Source organism: Mya arenaria, chromosome 6 (assembly GCF_026914265.1).
Source record: "Mya arenaria isolate MELC-2E11 chromosome 6, ASM2691426v1".
Classification (NCBI taxonomy): domain Eukaryota; kingdom Metazoa; phylum Mollusca; class Bivalvia; order Myida; family Myidae; genus Mya; species Mya arenaria.
Genome location: NC_069127.1, coordinates 56,254,229 through 56,275,856, shown reverse-complemented (window position 1 = coordinate 56,275,856; position 21,628 = coordinate 56,254,229). Strand labels below are relative to the sequence as shown.

The 21,628-nt window shown below is 33.4% G+C and overlaps 3 protein-coding genes across 4 annotated transcripts; all 3 read left to right on the top strand.

The window, feature by feature from the left end:
- Positions 1-229: 229 nt before the first annotated feature.
- On the top strand, positions 230-12,491 carry LOC128238144 (fibroblast growth factor receptor substrate 2-like). Its single transcript, XM_052953724.1, has 2 exons — positions 230-316; positions 2,395-12,491. The coding sequence occupies exon 2, from the start codon at positions 2,406-2,408 to the stop codon at positions 3,759-3,761; it is 1,356 nt and encodes a 451-aa protein (XP_052809684.1). The 5' UTR covers positions 230-316; positions 2,395-2,405; the 3' UTR covers positions 3,762-12,491.
- Positions 12,492-15,705: 3,214 nt separating this feature from the next.
- On the top strand, positions 15,706-16,790 carry LOC128236381 (complement C1q tumor necrosis factor-related protein 3-like). The gene is made up of 2 exons (XM_052951229.1): positions 15,706-15,932; positions 16,317-16,790. Exons 1-2 carry the CDS (start codon positions 15,734-15,736, stop codon positions 16,754-16,756), a joined length of 639 nt encoding a protein of 212 aa, XP_052807189.1. The 5' UTR covers positions 15,706-15,733; the 3' UTR covers positions 16,757-16,790.
- A 2,144-nt stretch (positions 16,791-18,934) lies between these two features.
- LOC128238755 (gastrula zinc finger protein XlCGF8.2DB-like) lies at positions 18,935-21,301 on the top strand. 2 transcript variants are annotated; one of them, XM_052954994.1, is made up of 2 exons: positions 18,935-18,998; positions 19,902-21,301. In XM_052954994.1, exon 2 carries the CDS (start codon positions 20,105-20,107, stop codon positions 20,960-20,962), a length of 858 nt encoding a protein of 285 aa, XP_052810954.1. In that variant the 5' UTR covers positions 18,935-18,998; positions 19,902-20,104; the 3' UTR covers positions 20,963-21,301. The 2 variants fall into 2 exon arrangements, with proteins under 2 accessions (XP_052810954.1, XP_052810953.1); XM_052954993.1 differs by having other exon boundaries at positions 18,941-19,083.
- Positions 21,302-21,628: the final 327 nt, after the last annotated feature.

Sequence of the window (21,628 nt, the reverse complement as noted above, 5' to 3'; positions counted from 1 at the left end):
CAATGGTAGATCATACTAATTTGATATCAATATCTAACTGTTGGATAATGAGATAAGGTTAAAAAGTAGTAGACATTGCAATCCTACAGTGTTCATTATTTTGTACTAAAATGCATTTTCCCCGAAAGCCAAGAAATTGCATAGTTGTGTTTAACCTTATATATATTTGTTTTTTTGCTTTGTTTCGACGTGCAGAAAACGAAGAAAATAGAACCATTCCGAAAGTAGACGGAAGTAAAAAAAAAGAGGAATGCGTTTTCTGTTTTTGATAAATTGCACACTTGCTGATTGATTTGTGACCATGGTTTAATAGAAGGTAAAAAAACTGATTTAAATTAGCCCTGGTCAAGCGTAACTGTCACACATTGCCTTTAATCTTCCATTCTTTTTTTACTCATTTTTATCAAAAAAAATTCTGTCGCATTTTAGAATGACTAGCATTTCATCACCACTGATATCGGTGAATAACGCATGTCAGGTATGTTTCTGTCAGCAGACCAAACTTCCCAATGATGCATTCTGACAGCAACTTTTCCTTTACTATATTTCGATGAGGTATAGATATGACATTGACCGTGTTAGCGAAAACATCTCTAAAATAATAGACATGTTATAAATACGGGATTTTTCTAATCCTTAATGTCTAAACTGGATTGTGCAAAAACAGGGGGGTTTGAAAAATATTTAAATTGTATTTAGAGAAGTATTTTCAGTATGAAATAGATGATAAAGGTTTGTTATACATATTTTACCTAGTCCAAATAATTGTACGTTGACGGATTTTTTTAGATTTTTGATATGTATGTATGTATTTCTTTAGACCTTGCGATCAAGGATAACCCGTGAAAGTGCAAGCACTTATTTCCAACGGGGTCCTTTGTTTTTGCTGAAGGGACAGCACGCTGAAGAGACAGTGGTGGGATACAAGGAAGTCCGGGTGCGAGACCCTAGCTCTTTTTCGAAGAGACCCCTTGGTTCTTTTACGTGCTCGATGTAAAGCAGCGATACACGGGGTACAACTTTCCTGGGTTAAACCAGTACTGAGTACACCACTTTTCCAAGCACTACCCTTTAAATGCCAAGCGCCAGGCAAGGGAGCTACTTGTACCAACTTTTAACGTCTTTTGGTATGACGCGGCCAGGGATCGAACCCACGACCTCCCAATAAGGATATGGCAAATCCTTCACGTACAAATTGTTTAGTATCAAAAGTGGGTAGTTGTTCCGATCAGGATTCCGGGTTAAAGCATATAGCGTCTATAAAATATCATAAAAACAAGAAATATTACCAGATAATGTTATTTTATATTAGTTCCGTACACAAAAAAATAAATATCCAACTTATAATTATGAGTTTGACGGCTTTTTTTCATTTCATTCTGTCAAAACATAACGATATATACATGAAGGGCACCTGCAAGGCTTTAGGGCACAGTTTTAAATCGCTCAAAACATTTCGGCCATGGCCGAGTTGTTACGATTGTATAACGAGGTCTATCTCGAAGCTTTGTCGGAGGAGGCCGAGTTATTACGATTGTATTGAGTTGTTCCCCTTCGTATAATTGTTGTCTGTGTCAGTCAACTTTCGTTTTATTGGAAAGGTAAACAACTTGTTTTAATGCATTAAATGCTTGTTTAGTGCAAAATAACATTTCACTTACATGGTAAAATATGAATATAACTCTTTATGATCAATTTCAACCATAAAATACTTCACTTAAAACAATTTCAATATTTTTTAAAACACCCCCGTTTTTTGCACATTCCTGTTTAGACGTTAGGGATTGGAAGAATCCCGTATAACACGTCTATTATTTTAGACTAATATTTGACCATGTAAGCGCAAAGATATTTTGCACGAAACAAGCTTTAAATGCATTAAAACACAAGATTTATCTTTCCAATGAAATAAAAACTTGACTGACACAGACAACAATAATGGCAATTGTAATTGTTGACACCATTGAAGGACAGTGTTGTGTTTTTTCCCTTTTTGGGGAGGGAATTCGGCCCCATTCCCCTTGTGAAAAGGTATATATTTTTCCCCCTGCAGTGGTAAAAAGATCCCAATAAAAATCTTGTTTTTACAAGCATTTCCCTGCTCACATTTAGCAATAGTAGCAATATTGTGACATTCATGAAAATTACCATACATTTGTTGAATTAAAGGTATGAAAACAAGTTGAACAATATATGAATCATGTTAGTATTTTTCAGTATTTTTCCCCTTCTTGCCAAAACAAAGCTATTTGTCCCCTATCAAAGGACCTCCCCACAATTTCTTTAAAAGTGGGTAAAAAAACACTGAAAGTGGTATGACTGCAAACATTTGATAACATTCATATTGTATATTATGTGGTAATAAATGTAATAAAACAATCCTTATGTTTCCAGAATGGCAGAAAATGGGTTGTCACTTTTCAAAGAATTTTAGCAGAGAAGTTAACAGTCGGGTTTTCAAAGTCCACAATGTCAATGACTTGGGAGCTGAGATAAGCCCAGGCAAGATTGAAGTCACAGAAACAGACCTTATCTTTTTCCAAAGAGGAAGAGAACCGGTTAGGTGGCCTTTGAGATGTCTGAGACGCTATGGGTTTGATGAGGAACTCTTTTCTTTTGAGAGTGGTAGACGTTGTCCTACTGGGTCTGGTATTTATGCGTTTAAGTGTCGTCGAGCCGAGGAACTGTTTAATCTAGTCCAAGAAGCTATTAATAATGTTGGTGCGAACACGCACATTCGGGGTAGTCAGACTATTCCTAATGGAACAAATTTACATGTAAATCACGGTGCCAGCCGACCTACCTCATTAGTGGATCCGCATGAGCCCAATGGTATACGTCTTTCAAACACTGGTCGTGTGAATGTCGTACCATATGATCAACATTTGTACATTAACGGTAACTTAATCACGCCAGAAGAAGCTCCTAACTATGTGAACACAGGTGCAAACAATCCAGCCAGAACTGAGCCGATTGATGATGCTACTGCTCTTATTGACTTCCTACACGACCCTCCAACTGCCCCCGCACCTCCCAAGCCAGAACTTGTGAATTATGCAGACTTGGACCTGCCCAAATCCACAGAAAATATCTTTGAGGCAAGCGAAGGTGCATCTGGCGAGTCAGGGAATCAACATGTCTCAGAACGGGGCACAGAAAGAGGTGCAAGTTGCTCCGGTTCAAGTGGCCCTGAGGGGTTGGATGTCGACGATGTGAACATGAACTATGCTGACTTGGATGTGTTTCAAGATAACGTTGATGACACAAATCCCAATTACATTAACATTGATTCAGGTGGGAAAGCGAAAGAGAGGGGGGCTACTGGAGGCGGAAGAGGTGATGGAATTTTCAGGATTCCGGAAAGGAAACCAAGTATTGAACAAAACTACGCCAATGTGGGTGCTGCAAGCTTTACAAACACCCAAGATCCCTCAGTTGCAATTAATGTGAGTATGAATCCGAATGGCGGAAACATGAATGGCAGTGCTAGTATGTCCTCAAACAGGCTTTCAAATCCATGTGGGCTGAATTACATTGTTGTCGATGTTAACAAGACTGAAAGTGATAGCGCTCAGGGGGCAACAGCCTCTAACTTAATGACGACCTCGTTGTCTGTTCCTGACTCGCCAAGTAAGAAGACAGAGGCAGGGTACGCTTTGATAGATTTCAATCGGACAGTGGCGCTGTCCAACTCTGCTCGACCTGTCAGTGAGAACGAAGAAGGACTGAGGAAGACTCGGCACAACAGCACTATTAACTAAAAAATCCAGAACAAAAATAGAAAATGTTTTCTTTGAACTTTTTAATTAAATATTTTTCAACCATCCATCGGTGTGACTTCATTTTAGGACGGAAACAGCGATGATTGTTGATGAACCTAGCGCCAATGTTCTTGCTGTGCAGTTAATACGTGTAGTAATAGGAATATAGTTATATGTTATGATTTTTTTGTACGCAATAAAAAAATGGCCATTGTATTGAAATACACTTGGTACCATGCAAAAATATTGTAATGTGGGTATAAATTAATGTCAGTTAGGTTACTAGATCCACAGGTATTTATTTTTTGGCCTTGAGTTTGATGTAAATACCTGATATGTGATTCAAATGTGTTGTCAAAAATACTTACATTATATGTTTAAGTTAAATTAATAATATTTCATTCAGGTTACGCGTCCATCCATAAATCATGTACATTTGTATTTTATACATGCAATATTTCATGTTCTTCGTAGTTAGGCTTAAAATCCAAAGTGTGTATAAAGTTATGGCCCAAAGCAGGGGTGTAGCTTGACCAATTTTGATGTGCAGGCATCAAACTTTTGGGTTCAGGGGCGTCCCTGTTCATCTGATTTTTCTTTAATACATAGTCTGTAATACGCATTTTGACGTTCATTTCAAGGGGAAAATTACATGATATGCAGGCCCGGGCCTTTAAGCCTAGCAGAAGTTACGCCACTGCAAAGCATTTTTATATTCGTCTGTGAAGTACCTCTGATATCGTGCCTTTGTTCCACATTTGTAATTAAGCCATGGCAAGTGCCATATCTTACGTAATTATTGATTTCCAGCCATGATCAACTGCCATAATAAAGAGTATTTTGATATCATGTAGCCATAAACATGACTACAAATGTAACAAAATATCAATATTAATATGACATCATTTTACAGTTAAATGCACACGACTCAGTTTGTTATCTGCAACATAACTTTATGTTTATTCACCTGTTTCATTATCTACTTTAACTTAAATCCTACTGTATCTTTACCTATCGTGATAACATGCAATGTTAGAGTATTTACCTTTTTCATAACAATGGTTCAATCCCTCAGTTCAGTAGATTGTTTACCTGTCCTGATTACACGTAATGGTAGAGTGATCATTGAAATGCTATGATCCCTCAATATCTGATCACTTTTATCATAGTGTTTACCTGTCCGGATTACACGTAATGGTAGAGTGATCATTGAATTGCTATGATCCCTCAGTATCTGATCACTTTTATCATACTGTTTACCTGTCCGGATTACACGTAATGGTAGAGTGATCATTGAATTGCTATGATCCCTCAATATCTGATCACTTTTATCATAGTGTTTACCTGTCCGGATTACACGTAATGGTAGAGTGATCATTGAAATGGTATGACCCCTCATTACCTACTCACTTTAGTAGACTGTTTACCTGTTTCCATTCCTAACAACACGCTATGGTAAAGTGTTGTTTGAAATGCTTCGTTTAATCAAACTATTGCTTTAAATTTAAATCCTGATTTCATCCCATGGTAGAATATTTATTTGACTGTTTCATTGAAACATTATGATCCTTCATTATCTTCTTATTTTGATGTAGCTGTAAATGTTTTGTAGAAAGCACAAAAATGTGGTGATTTATTAAAAATGGTTGTGTTGAATTTATAAAATCAGGATTATTATTTACGAGATAATTTATTAATTTTTCAGAGGAATGTTATTTATATTGAAAGTGTTTGGTTTATAAATGTTTCTATAGCAATTGGTTTATGATTTATATCAAATACGCTATATTTTTTTTACTTTATAATGCTATTTTTAGATTTGCCTTTTTTATCTCTACAAATTCAAAATGATTATAATACAGTTATTATAATTTATGTATGGGGAATTTTTCTCCATGTTTTTTTTTGTAGTCATTATTTTTTATGCCATAATATGTTATGTATACAATATACAAACACTTAAACTCTAAAGATATATGTTTTTTAGCAATATGCTAAAGTGGTGAAATAATGACATCTGCCATTGTAATTTTTCATGACATATTTATGAAAATCGCCAATAACTGCATGTTACAATGGGCAGATTGTTTAGAACTTTGTGAACAATGTTGTTAACGTTATAATTGTTAACTTTAAAAGGTGAAATATTGAATGCGCTTATTTATTTCCATAAAACAAGTACAACTGAAACAGTTTTCTCAAATCTTGGTAGCAATAAGGCAATTTACAAGTTTATCCATTAAACTTTCAGTGCAGTAATGATTTGAAAGTTAACAGAAGTGACGTTAACAACATTGTTAACTATAACATAGTTCTAAACAAGTGGCCAATTATTAAATCGCCTGTGTACTGAATATATTCATTTTTATTTCATTACCTCCCCAGGTAAGTTTCTTAGGACAGGCAAAATGGAGTGTTGAGTGACTTTGGTATTAATTTCATAATGACTGAGGCCTAAAAAAGGTTTGTTTCTGGTTACATGCCCAAATGATATGGGTCTTTGTCAAACAAATTCTGTGAAAGGGTGTTTTTCATTGTCTTCGAACCAAGCATTGGTGATGAAAAAATAGCTAATTGTGAAATTAGCAAATGCCATCTGTATGGACGAAAAACTTCGGATATCACATTTTTTTATTTTTGATAATAGTTTGTTTTTAAATGGTTGCAAATAGATATGGTTGGTCGCAAACCAGATAGAAATCTATATTTTGGCCTGATTAAAATTTTATTTGCTTGTGCAATAAGCAAATTCAATTTTTGGCAAACAGCTTTAGTATTGCTAATGGATTTGTGCTTCAATTCAGATAAATTAGATCATGGTTGTGTTCATTAAGTTTTACATGTTGTATAGGTTATTTTGTGCTTGACTTGTGTAATTTAAAGTTGTTTTTTAAAAGATGAAATTACATGTATATCATCTTTTTATTAGCCTGAATGTGTGTTCAATTTTGATGCAATTTCAGTTCTTTTGGTTTTCCTTGTAAAAAACAAGGTTCTTTTTATTGTTGTTGAGCCGGTATTGTTTTTGTTTTGGAAGTTGTGCTAATACTTAAAACATTGGGGATATATCAAAAACATTTTGAGATACTCACATGAAACTTTGTAAATGTATCAAATGAATATATATATATACATGTATGTGTATTAAGGCCCATTACTCTGGTTAAATTAATTGTCATGTAATGTTCCATGGTGGACAGTCCCAAAATAAGGTTAAGTAACTGCATCTGGTTAGGGTGTTCATTTTTTTAAATGTTTCCAGTTGTTTATAGAAATTATCAGTGAAATAAAACTAATTTTTCACTGTTTTGAACTGTGAAAATATGATATTTTAGCTTGTTTTCAAGTCCAAATCAAACTACAGCGCGCACAGGGCACAGTGACAGTATTTCTAAGATGTCATTTCATAAATGGCTTTATGATGCATACAAATTGTCATTTTTTATTCTTTTTAGGCATATAATATATTAAAAGATAAATTGTTTCATGTGTCTAGGGCTTTGAACAAGATTGACTTAACTTCTATGTTTATAATGAATTACCTCAGTCTTGTTCCAAGCCCTTGTTGCTGTTTTTTACAGGGACTAGACACCACTTGGTTCCAAAATCAGCAAAAATAGTATTTCCTCAAAACAAGAATTGTCTATGAGAGTTCGTATGATGCTTATAATTCATCATTTTACATGATAAAAATACCTGAGTTTACCCGTTTAATAATAACGCATTAAAATTTATGGTTTCCAGGTTTATAGTGTGTACATTTAGCATGGGAAAGTCATGTGATTAAGTACAGATAAATATATACCGATGCTATTTTTATATTTGCCGGGATTTACGAGGTAGACAAACCCAGAAAATTTCGAATTGGAATAATATGCAAAATATGTGAAAAATACGTGTGTTGTAAGCGATGTGATACATCAGTTAGTAAAATGCAATGCGTTGTAGATAACAATATCATTTTTATTTAAGTTTTTGACATTATTTTTTTTGCAGTGGTTTCATCTGGTGTCTAGTCCATTTAAGGAACATGCAATCACATGCATTCATTCATTTTCCATAGATATATATAAGTTCATTACATTTGCTTTCTGGTATCTCATGCTATGATGACAGTATTCCACATATATGTGTTACATGTATAGTAAAATGGTCTAATCTATGTCGGGGGATAATGTCAGTATTTCACATATATGTGTTACTAGTATAGTGAAAAGGTCTAATCTATGTTTGGGGATAATGTCAGTATTTCATGTATATGTGTTACATGTATAGAAAAATGGTCTAATCTATGTTTGGGGGATAATGTCAGTATTTCACATTATATGTGTTACTAGTATAGTGAAAAGGTCTAATTTAGTTTGGGGATAATACAGTATTCCACAAATATGTGTTACATGTATAGTAAAATGGTCTCATCAATGTCTAGGGATAATATTCCACAAATATATAGATGTGTTACCAGTATACACATGGTGTCATCAATGTTTGGTGAAATATTAGTGTCAAGGTTGTCCGAAAGTCAAATATTGTTAAAATAACAAACTTTTAGTTTAATATAATTATGTTATAATATAAATCATGGTTATCTGTATTGGAAATTTTGAAGTTTACTTGCATATGTATTAAAAAATTGTGTTAATGTTTAGTCACGGAAAAGACCGTCGCATAATTGCAGTTTGATTATAGAAATTATAATATGTAGTAATCGTTAAGTGTAAATATAAAATAAATGAGAAGTAAGGCTTATTTAAGTTAACAATCAGTTGTTAATCATGAATAAATAAGTTTTTAAAAGGAATGTTTTTTCATTTAATGTTTTTTGCTTACATAAATATATTTTGTAATGCAAAATACATTTACTGGAGAAAATGTCCTTTTAAAGTCTTAATCAATGATTTTTATTGAAGGATATTAATTGAACAAAAATCATGAGGAAATGATTTGTTCTTGCCATTTTTTTACTTGTTTAATTTTTATATATTAATGTATTAAGTACTTATTGTAAAAATTGGTTTATACTGTGAGATTTGACTGTAAGTGGATGATATTGTGTTGTAATTATCATCAGTGATCAAAGATTATGTACGTGTATTAATGTAAAAAAATATTTTTATGTTGTGTTAGGCAACTATAAATTAATTGCTAGATTTTCATCCCGCCCGAACATCCTCTTTTCCCCTGCCCTTTAAATTTTATTGACTTAAATATAAATGTTGAACTGGGGTCTGTATTTGCCTACCAATGCGGTACTGTCCAGGAACAGTATTAATTTATATCAGCTGGTGTTGATGTTATCATTCTTATGTAAAAATGGAGAATTGTTACGATGGTGTTTGTGGTTTGTCTAGAAACACATGTTAATTGTCCCTAATAAAATAAGACAGAGCATGAACGCATACTTAACTGTGAAACACACATCTAAGAATATATTTTTTTACCCCCGCCCCCATTAAAAACAAATTTGGATGAAAATCGAGCAATTAATTTATATTGGCGATAGGGATTCAGACACACATACATGTATGTTAATTTTGGATACCTGGTAACCTCAAATGATTTTGGTATTATTTGAATGGGTTTTATGTGCAGAATAAGAAAAATGTAAAACATTATCAATCATATTAAACGACATAATATATAATAAGATCTTAAACCTTCAAAATAAAATTTATTAAAAATATGTGTAAGTTATATACGTCAGACTTAATGAGTTAAAATAAAGATAAAAACTTACTGGTATGATGTGCTGGCAACATTTATTTTATGTATTGGTATTCAGTAAAGAAATACCTTTTAAATTATACCAAAATAACATGAGATCACCATACATCAGAACTTAACTTTAGGGTCAATCAGAAAACTAGCTTGTCTGTGGGTCTGATTCCTTAAATGAGTATTACTCATCATGCAGCAATTATGTCTAGTCTATGAACGTCTCATTTTCACCATCATCATTCTGTCTGTAATCATGTTGATAAAATAGTTCATGTGTAATTCTTGACTTAAAATTGTTCTAGAATAAGGGACTTAGGGTTGTTCTAGAAATAAGGGATTTGAGTTGTTTCAGAAACAAGGGAATTGGGGTTGTTCTAGAAATAAGGGATGTAAGATTGTTTGAGAAACAAAGGACTTAGGGTTGTTCTAGAAATAAGGGACTTAAGATTGTTTGAGAAACAAAGGACTTAGGGTTGTTCTAGAAATAAGGGACTTAAGATTGTTTGAGAAACAAAGGACTTAGGGTTGTTCTAGAAATAAGGGACTTAAGATTGTTTGAGAAACAAGGGAATTGGGGTTGTTCTAGAAATAAGGGATGTAAGATTGTTTGAGAAACAAAGGACTTAGGGTTGTTCTAGAAATAAGGGATGTAAGATTGTTTGAGAAACAAAGGACTTAGGGTTGTTCTAGAAATAAGGGATGTAAGATTGTTTGAGAAACAAAGGACTTAGGGTTGTTCTAGAAATAAGGGATGTAAGATTGTTTGAGAAACAAAGGACTTAGGGTTGTTCTAGAAATAAGGGACTTAAGATTGTTTGAGAAACAAAGGACTTAGGGTTGTTCTAGAAATAAGGAATGTAAGATTGTTTGAGAAATAGGGGACTTAAGATTGTTCGAGAAATAATTTTCTTGAAATTGTTCAAGAAATAGGGAATTTAAGGTTGTTCAAGCAATTAAAGACTTAATATTGTTCGAGAAATTTGATTCAGGTACTAATGTTAAGTAAATTATCACTAACATACTTAAACTTGTTCAGGCAACATTTATTTGATCAAACTGTAAAACAATTCAACTGCGAAATAATTCTACTGTAAAATAATTGTCATTGTGTGCCAGTTATATCTGTTAAAAAATGATTTAGAAATTATATAATTCTTTTTCAATTATATGGAATATAAAAGGATATATTGCAAAGAAAATGTATTGTCATTCTACAAAGAAATGCTTCTCCTACAGTTATCTGTTGTACATGTACATTATAGAACAGTGATATTTATTATTTAGTCAAAGAAAAAATAATTGTAGGAACGGCATAATTGGTTTTAGTTTGTATACATATGTGAATGAAATGTAAAGTAAGGCCCATTATAACTCTGACTTTAGTAGATGTCAAGTTTCACTCATTGACTTCTTGATTTTTTTTAAAAGCATTGAAACTGCTCAAGGTGTAGGAAAATATTTACATTTATAAAACAGCAGTTGAACATCTTTTTATAAAAGTTGCCGATTTTTATTTAAATATTTTTGAAAAATTAACTGGATAACAATGGCATTACTTTGTTTAACAAGTTGTTTATATGTGAACTGTTTTAATCAAAACAAGGTTGGCAGAATTGTGAAACAAGTATTACTACGTAGTTCCATGCAAGCTTTATGGTGTTCATGGCATTTTATTAATTACCTGTGCAATACAATTTAATTCTTTGTATAAATGTGCTATTTCTTATTGTTATTATTAACATAGTAATGTCAATATATGCATGAAACGTGTATATGTATAAAAGTTCTAAATGGCTTACAAGCACTTGCAAATAATCCAATCCAAATAATTTTGTAAAAAGTCTAGGATAACAATTCGTTGGTACTGTTGTAGTTAAGCTTGCCCATATTTGAAAGAAAGAAAAGCGAGGTATATACTTTGCGTTGTTGTTGGTACCATTTATAAGTTAAAAAATGTAGCCTTGGTGAAAGATATTCAAATGAAACTTGGCACACATGTTGGCAGAGACAATATGCACAGACATGTATAGCAAAGTCCATTACTTTGTCTTAAAAAAGTATTGATTTTTGCCCTTTTTTCACTAAACATCAACAGTTTAGGGTTTGCTTTGAGGCACTTTAGTTTGGTTTTAATATAATGGTATCTTAAAAATACCCCCCCTCCCCTTTTGGAGCTTTGTACCATAACCCCGCACCAGACCCCTTGGCTCAAATTTAAGGAATGAGGATTTTGCTCTTTTGATACACCAGGGTACATTTACTAATGATTATTCATATAATACCAGAATAGGCAGACTTTGCAGTAGAAAATCCAAATTATTGAACAACAGTACTGCCGAAAGCTTATGTATTAATAACATTTTCCCAGTATTATACCATTCAACAAATATATGTTCTCACTTCTAATTTAACTTTTTTCACTGGGGATAATAAGTCTTTGTTTTATTCATATGTTTAAGTGTTATAATGCAGGTTAAAATAAGATAAATTCAGAAAAGTACCTAATGTTGATTGATTTTGGCATATTCTCTTTACTACAATAGATATGTGAATTGAATTATTCATAACATATCAGTGGCGGTTCCAGGAATCTATAACTGGGGTGGGGGATGACAAACGTCAAATCCTTTAAAAATATACGTACAAAATCATTGATGCATTTCAACCCTCAATTTAAGGCTAAAGTTAGGTGATTTTAGGGTTCATTTGCTGGCCAAGTTGGGGGCATTGGCCCTTGTCCCCCCCCCGTGCCAGAACCGCCACTGTATATCACAAACATGTTTTGATTTTAAAACTGTATCTCTACACAGAAATTTAAGAAATTGACATTTAACACTTTTTTACAGTTTAGTGATGGTACTTTTTATGTTACTATTATTATTCGTTTATGAGAAAATATGAGCATTTTCACCATTTTAATATTGATCCATGTTATTTGTTCCTATGATTTTGCCTAAAATACTCGTACAATAATTGTCATGGAATACATGAGAAATAAAATGTTAGCATATACTCTGCGTTTGTTGTGTTATATTTATTCTCAAACAAGTATTTGAATACAGCAGCAGCTGTTTAATGCATATTCTTTTTTATTTCAAGAAAATGATTTGGCTTGGTGCAATTGACAGATAAACTTAACTGAGACTATGTCTTTATGTGTCAGAAAAAAGGTCATTTAATTTTATAATTCTTGAAAAACAAGCACCTCATGCAAGACCACATATTGGGCTGGATAACAACGTTGTTAACATCAATTGTTAAATTTCAAATCTTTAAGCAATGAGTGTGTCAGTTTAATGGAAGCTGTATTTCTTACAAGATTTGAGAGAACCATTAAAGCAGTACTTGTTTTGTTTAGATATACTCCATTCAACATTTTACTTTTAAAAGTTGACGATCACCAGTGCTCCAGTCAGGATTTGAAAAGGGTAGAGTGCTAGGTCAGAAAGGGCAATTGATGCAGCATTGATGAGCCTTAATTGGGCACTTGTAAGGGCCAATGTTCAATTCATATTATGTATGTGTTGAAACAACTTTCTATACATATAGCTGTTATCTTAAGTTATGTTTGTTTTTAGTTGTATACTTACAGTGTTTTTCTGAAAAATTGACTGGACAATATCTCCAATAAATATCAAATATAGTTAAGAACTGTAATGTAAATTATCATCAAAGGCAGCTCCGTCAAACAAAAGGGCACAGTGGGACGAAGTTATAAAAAGGCAGCGTGGGGTTGGGGAGGGGGTCCCGGCTGGGGAGGACAGCAAAACACTGCTATTTCGGCCTAGCTGGGGCACCGATCACCAATGATCATAATTCCATGACTATTGTTTTTACATTATATATATATCTCGAGTAAGGTGTTAAATACATTTTAATGATACGATTTGTTAACCTTTAGGTACAAATTGATGTATTGTTCGGCATTGATGTTATTATTAATGTATTATATTCATGTTTCTTTATGTTTTCGTATAACATTTTAATACGTACCCTTTTGAAATGACATAAATTTATGCTTGCGTTTTCATTCTAAGCATTTATGTGTGTGTGCGTGTGTATGTTCTTTCAGAAGGCCACATTGTAAATAAGTCGTGTGTTATGTTTGTTTATAATATGATGCCTATGTCTTAATGTGTTACCTTCTTTAAATAAAGTTATTATTATAATGAACAGTGTGTTTATACCACGTGATAACGTCATAAATGCTACGCCGGAAGCAATATTATATATGCTTCAAATGAAGAGTTCAAACAAAGATTTGACAAAAGTTCTATTAACAGTGTTTGTATACCACGTGATAAATTGCGTCATAAATGCTACGTCGGAAGGCAATATTTTGCCTCGGATGAAGACTTTAAATAATGATAGAAGCTGATGTTGCTGTTGCTGATATAACACATTCGGATCGACTTCGATTTAGTTCCGTATTTTTTGCAAGCTTGCCGGTTAATGCCGATAATTTTTGGGTCAGTTAAGAACGTATTTACTATTGGTGTCGTCTGCGCTTTTTAGACTATCTGCGCCCAAAGAACTACTTCTATTCATGTCGTTTTAACCCATTTTTTTGTCTCAATGCGCTCTTCGTTTTGCAGAATGACATCGACACCATAAAAATAGATTGGTTGTGTTGCAGTTCGAGTATGAGTTTTTGCTTGTTCGGCTATTTCCGCGTTGTAATTATGTATCCCGGTGTTTTATTATTAGCAGAATATAACTATTTTTAGATCGTTATATTTATCAGATTAATGAGGGTCAAGATAATGGAGGCTCTGGTAGGAAGATAATATATTGATATTCACTCTGAGTTTAGTCCATGATGTTTCAGAAATGATTACCGACCGCAAGTGTCCCATCGCCTGCAGGATTTGTTATTATAACCTGACGTGACCCTGAAGCACGCTTATTTGTAATGGTGCTTTTTTATTTGTCTTTTATGAGATAAGAAACAGAAATGATTGTCTAAGTGTTAAAATAATTGTATCTCAGGTTTCGCATTGCTAATGCTTCAAATACTATACATTGCAATTTACCTGCTACACAATAACAAGATACTATTCATTCTATGATTTTAGGCGTTTATATTTCTAATGAGATGTTTTCATTTTTTTCATAAAAGCTTCGTTCCGTTGTATTCTTGGCATAGCTTTAGACATTAGGCTTTCAATTTATACTCATATTAAAGGGCAACAGCTGCTGGTTTTACGTAATCAAATGTTAACAAATCTGAAAATGTTGAAACACATATCGAGGTGGAAAGTAAAGACATTTTTTTATATGCTACCTTTTAAAATTAAATAGTATGAATCTTATATTTATCTATAACTCAAAACATTTACATCAACAAATCATACGAATTAATAATGAAGAAATCTCAATATATTTTGTCATAACATATCAATATGTATAGACTGCAATACCAGTGACATAATAATGAAACAGATCGAGTACGTTCATGGTGACATAAGGTAAATACTTATAAATGCTTAACCTTAAAGCTGTACTTTCGCAGATTGACTGTTTTGAAAACGTTAAGAAATGTCTTGGGATGAGCCAATTCTTGCGTAAATAACTAAGGACCAGTGATTTAAGGCTGCTGACAAAAAGATCAGATCGCAATTTTTCCGTTCGAAAATTATTGTTTAATGACTTAAAGCTTAACAAAAGCTTTAAGAAAAATGCACATAACAATTTTTGAATAAATTAAAAGATAAAAACTTGCGAACTGCTTTTTTTTTGTAAAAAGTTGACGGCTGAATGTTACTTAATGACTTTACTCTTGGGAATCTTAATTATATTATTTATGCAATAATACCCTCCACTGGCAATTAATCTAACCTTAGTTATAATAAATACACGTTAAAAAACTACAATTAATTAATACTATTGTTCAAAATTTTACGAACTACTTTTACTGATGGCCCAGCATACATCCGAGCTTGTTTTCGATGGAAAATGGCAGAGGAGTTCCGACTGTGCTTAACTATTAGGGAGAGGCTATTCAACAGTTTCTTATTTATATGGTACACAAGTAAAATATTAAACAGTAGTTATCAGTCTTTTGCCTTCTTTGCCATTATTTTCTGCCAATAGTATTTGCAGACAATGGCAACATTTTCAAAACAATCAGACCACTCAGTCATTGATAACATATATGTGTCAACTCTATGACGTTTAGTGAACCTTATCTGTTGTTTGCAAAATTATAAAGAAATGCACTGAAGTGTTCGTTCAGACTTATTACAAATTTCAGGATGAAGACACTTGGCTTTTGTCTACTTTATTTGTGCTTTGCACTTTCCCTTGCGGAAAATAATATGCTAAGAGGAAACGAACGACTTCTGAGGGGTTTTGTAAGGAAGAATGAGGTGCAAGCGAATTCTAAACAGGAAATCACGCCGTTAAAGAAGATTTTGTTGCATGGAGCTGCACGTTCTTCCAGAAGACGTGAACGTATGTGTGGTTTCTTTTCGATGTTATTTCTTAAATATAAGAAGCTTTTTAAAATGAAAAAAGTTTTTTATAGTGTGATTATATCCGCATTAACATATACGCTGCACGTACCTTCCGAAGACTTAACTTGTGAACTAACGTCTTGGTTTTCTCTTCAAAATATTTGTCAACAATAAAACCAACAATATGAACCACGACTCAATTTGACATGTGTGAATCTGAAATGGCATCGTTTAGCTTTATTCAAGCAAAGCAAACACCTACACATACATAATGTAAAACAAGAAAAGATAAGCAACTACCTATACTTTAACACATCTGGATTGTTATACGGGATCAAAACATATTTTGTGTACCTTTAGATTCATTTATTTCATATTTCAGGTTTTGTAATGCAGCCGGGCAACGCCGTTGCTTTCACAGCCGTCGTAAGTCCACCTCGCCTTACACTGCTCGGCCCAGGACAGACGGTGATCTTCGACCATGTCATAACCAACGTTGGCAACGCTTATAAGAACGCTACTGGCGTGTTCCGTGCTCCTGTGACCGGTGTCTACGTTTTCAATTTTGCAATCATGATGGACCCAGGCATGGACGAGTATATCGAATTGGTTAAAGACGGTCAACACGTCATGTGGAACTACGGACATGCGCCGGGATCAACTCATTTAATATCTGCTAGCCGCACCGCCACTGTAGAACTGAGAGCCGGCCAAGACGTATGGGTGAGAACGGCGAACTCCGCAAACCATGGAGGCGGTACTATTCACGGGAACGGATATACCACATTTTCGGGCTGGCTTTTAGCTATGACCGAAGAATAACTGTCTGACAAAGCTAAGATAAACGTTTTTGAGAATAAAGCTTCCGAATCTTTAAAAATTGTTTTCAACTGAATTGTTTGCGTAGATTTCAAAGTACCAAAAACATAATGGATGTAAGTGATAACAATCGACTATGTGGTTAATGGGGGAAAACACACACACATACACGCACACGAAAATTAAGGGTTCGAACCCAGGCCGGTAAAGTCAAGAAAAGAGTAGGAAACAGCTGCATAGTCGATTCGATTCGGCCATCGGGACTTTAACAAAAGTGGTGGATATGTTAATCTGTTATGGATACATTGATAACACTACGCGATAATGCCAATCAACCAATCACGCAACACCACAGCCGTAACAAATTTCCAATCGCGTTATTAACGCTAATAAAAATTGTAGTCTTCAACGATGATATTTAAGCAAATATCAACAATCAATATAGCTGAAGGGTTCCAACTTTTGGTATTTTTGTTTTAACACCCCCTATGACTTGCCACCCTTTATTTCGTAATTAAATACAAACCATGAGCGAACTACTTAACTGCGGAATAGAACATCAAATTATTACGCGATCTACTTAAGTTTTATGTCAACATTGTTAAACGCCCATATTCAATCGAGGTTGTTTTTTTAAAAAGAGCGTAAATAGACGAGGAGTTCTGAATCGCTTTGATTGCTGGAATATGGCCGTGAGTTTGACTATGTGACAGCAAAATTTGGTGACCAGAATATAAGTTAATTAGACTGTGATGTTTACGCATAAAGAGAATTAATTGTGTGGATATTATATTATAAGTTTAAACAATATACAACAATAATGCAGCAGTCGCACTCATTAATACATTACATTTTTGTCAAAAAAATGAGATGAACGGTTTAAATTATGCTATAGATCTAATTCTAATTGATATAGTGTTTAGATATGTGAACCTTTGGCGATGTCGGAGAGGTAGATTTGGGTCCCAAAGCCGGTAGATTGGGCTGAAAAGCGGTATAAATTTTAAATCCCTTTTATATTCAAATAAAAACAATGATTGATTCAATGTAAACAAAAACTTCCTAGTTGTTACTACATGTATTTTAATTTTTCTGAAAATACGCATCTGTCGTATATGTAAACAAGATGTAATGTCAGAAGCACATGTGTTAACTAAATTCTCTGCTTACCAACCTCTTGGAAATGTACTACACATGAATATGATAGATAGATAGATAGATAGATTTATTCGTGCATATATATGTCATTGTAACAAACCAAATATCTCATAAAGTTATAACACAGACTGATTAACAAAGTATTAGTGATGATATCTATACTAAAGCACAACATCATTAGAATGCTTTGGATACATACGTGCGTTAACAAAGATTTAATTCAATGTGACAAATATATAACACAGGATAACCCATTAAAGTTATTCAACTTATTTCCAATGGGGTCCTTATGACAAATATAATTATTTGCCAAGATCTCAGTTGTAAGCTGTTTAAATTAGGTTTACTTATACAAAAATAACATGCATGTACTCTTGACCAGTTAAAGAATGATTAAATGTTTGATATCGAACTTTTACAGTTATAATGCAACCGACTGTTAAAACCATATGACACTTTAGCATAATATGACAAAAATCTTTGGACTGATATGCAAGATTAAATGAATAACAATTAATAAAAAAGGAAATCTTCCATTTCTGCACATTTCATACCAACAATGAGATGTGATTTCACTTCTTTTTTAAAAGTATTCTTATGATAAAGCTAAGGATATCAATGTTGAGTTTGTTAACATGGATGATGTACGTATATAAGTGTATTGTTTTACTCTCCAATACAGAAATTGGTAAAATAACCGCCAAAACCTGTTTTAATATAATTGAACTCCGTTTCAATACTTTGTACAAGCAGTTCCCTTTACATATACCTATTAATAACGATTTAGGTCTACTTTAATATGAAATGGAATTGGATGATTATTAATGGCGAGACATACTTGTAGTAAGTAAAATCAAGATGAATGTTATTAGCTTACTAAGCAGAAGATAAACGAAAAAAAAATATGAACAGGTACGGAACAAACCGCATGCAATTTTGACTTCCGGTACAGTGTGTCAGTAGAACCCGTATGATAAAGTCTACAGTTGTGTCCCTTAGTTATAAATTGACCATGAATATGTACAAAATATTAGTTATCGTACAAGTAGTGTATCATCTGTAAATGTTCAAAATTGATCAATGTGAGGTATTGTAATTATTTAGACGTGTTTCAAGTGTATATTTGCTTGTTTTAGTCAAAACATTCAGATATGGGAACCGCGCTTTAAAAGGTATGCGGCTATATTAAACCTACAGATCAAGAGCATCTGTGTTAAACTAAAAGTTTTGGTATTGAATCTAAAACCACCATATAATGACTACCAAGTACCATTTTAAGAAGGACTTAGCTTGCGATTTAAAGATTAGATAACATGAGTTATATGAGTTTGATCATGTTTTTTTGGGGAGGGGGAGGGGTCACTAATAAAAGGATTTATCTAGGCCTTCAAAGTCACACTCACATTTAATATAAATGCATTATTTTGACATATTAATTACTGGTAACAATATTGTAACCTTGTATTTAATAGCTGAAGATGCACAAATACTAAATGACTGGTGAGTCCTAAAGCTTTACAGTGATCAACTATCGTCTCATAAAGATTAACACGATATCCCTTATAACATTAAACAACCATTGTTTTCGATCTTAATTAAAAAATCTGGTGAACTAAAATTGTGGTACATTTTAATTGGGAGTAAGAGTGCATCTTTAATATTGTGCATTAAAAACTGTTTTAATGATTGCTCTCGTCAATGTTATCCAAATTTTAATTGAGATAAAAATGGTCTTTATTTTGTAGTTTTGTAATGTTTGCAACATATCCTGTTATATGATGTTTATTAGAACATTGATCTCAGGCGATCGACACATGCCCGTCACGTTTCCTCTTCACAACAGTTGTTATATACAAATACTTCATGCATGTGTTTGCTTGTGTCATACTCACTAAATTTGATTTGACAGATGTATTTTGTTGTGTTCACCATCCTGATGGTATGCTTACTACCAACTGCAGGTTAATCTATTTTATCTTTTTTTTAACAGAGACACAAGAATACAAGGAAGGAAACCTCGGAACACTCGTACACAGCTGTGAACCGTTCGATACGAGAAAATGGTCATGACAGATCAAAACAGCTGCTTGACAAATTCCTTTTTTACCTAAAAGAAACTGTCTACATGTACAGAGTGTGTTTTAGGGCTTACTTTTAGAACAAATATATATAAAATTGACATTTCGAAAAATAATGACTTTCAAGTGTGATCAATGTGGTGCTGCCTTTGCATTGAAACATCAATTAAAGCGGCATATTCTTATTCACACGGGAGAGAAACCATTTAAGTGTGAAATATGCGGTGCCGTCTTTACACAGAGATGTTACTTAAAGAGTCACAATCGAGTTCACACAGGAGAGAAGCCATTCAAGTGTGAAATATGTAGTGCTGTATTTGCACAGAAATGTAACTTAAACAGCCATATACGAATTCACACAGGAGAAAAACCATACAAGTGTAAAATATGTGGTTTTGATTTTGCTCATAAACGTAGCTTAGAAAGTCATATGGCCGCTCACACAGGTGTGAAAAGATTCAAGTGTGAAATGTGTACCTCTTATTTTACATTTAAACATCATTTGCGTAACCATATGGCAATTCACACAGGACTGAAACCATTTAAATGTAAAATGTGTAGTGTTTCTTTTACATTTAAACAGCAATTACAGAAGCATATTCGTACTCACACAGGCGAGAAACCATTCAAGTGTGAAATATGCAGTGCTGAATTTGCACAGAAATGTGATTTAAATAGCCATAGTCGAATTCACACTGGAGAGAAAACATTCAAGTGTGAAATTTGCAGTACTGGTTTTACACAGAAATACAATTTAAACAGCCATGTCCGAATTCACAATCGAGAAAAACCATTCAAGTGTAAAATGTGCAATGCTGATTTTACACGGAAAAGTAGCTTAAAGACCCATTTGCTACTTCACTCTGGAGAGAAACCATTCAAGTGTGACAAATGTGGTGCTGCTTTTACACATCGACCCACTTTAACGCGCCATATCCAGATTCACACTGGAGCGAGACAATTCAAGAGTTAGATATTCAGTGCGGTTTTAACATAGAAATTTTATTTAACAAGCCATATATAAATTCATACTGAAGAGAAAACATACAAATGGGTCAAATATTGTGCTGCTTTATTTTTGAATCAAAATTCACAGATACATATATGCCAATATCACGGACTAGAGACGGAATGAATTGTCATAAGCCAGTGGCAAAAAGTTAAAAATATGCGATGTTGCTTCTGAGAGGCCTTTCAAGTGTGGGGTATGTGATGCAGCTTTCTCTCAGAAAATTAGTTTACAAAAACACTTTAAAAAAGAATACACACGGGAGAGAAGCCATACAAATGTGCGATTTGCGGTGCTGATTTCACTCGGAATGATGGTTTACAAAAACATTTAAGAATACACACAGGAGAGTTGCCATACAAATGTGTGATTTGCGATGCTGATTTCACTCGGAATGATGGTTTACAAAAACATTTAAGAATACACACGGGAGAGAATCCATACAAATGTGTGATTTGCGATGTTGATTTTACTCGGAAATATGGTTTACAAAAACATTTAAGAATACACACGGGAGAGAAGCCAAACAAATGTGTGATTTGCGATGCTGATTTCACTCGGAAATATGGTTAACAAAAACATTAAGTCAAGAAAAATACCATAACATTTTTAATTCAATCAGAATATGTA

Bases quoted from the DNA above. Each gene is read 5' to 3' on its own strand.
- LOC128238144 (XM_052953724.1), top strand. From the start codon at position 2,406: ATGGGTTGTCACTTTTCAAAGAATTTTAGCAGAGAAGTTAACAGTCGG.
- LOC128236381 (XM_052951229.1), top strand. From the start codon at position 15,734: ATGAAGACACTTGGCTTTTGTCTACTTTATTTGTGCTTTGCACTTTCC. The intron at 15,933-16,316 runs GTATGTGTGGTT...TTCATATTTCAG, and splicing joins TTCTTCCAGAAGACGTGAAC to GTTTTGTAATGCAGCCGGGC.
- LOC128238755 (XM_052954994.1), top strand. From the start codon at position 20,105: ATGACTTTCAAGTGTGATCAATGTGGTGCTGCCTTTGCATTGAAACAT.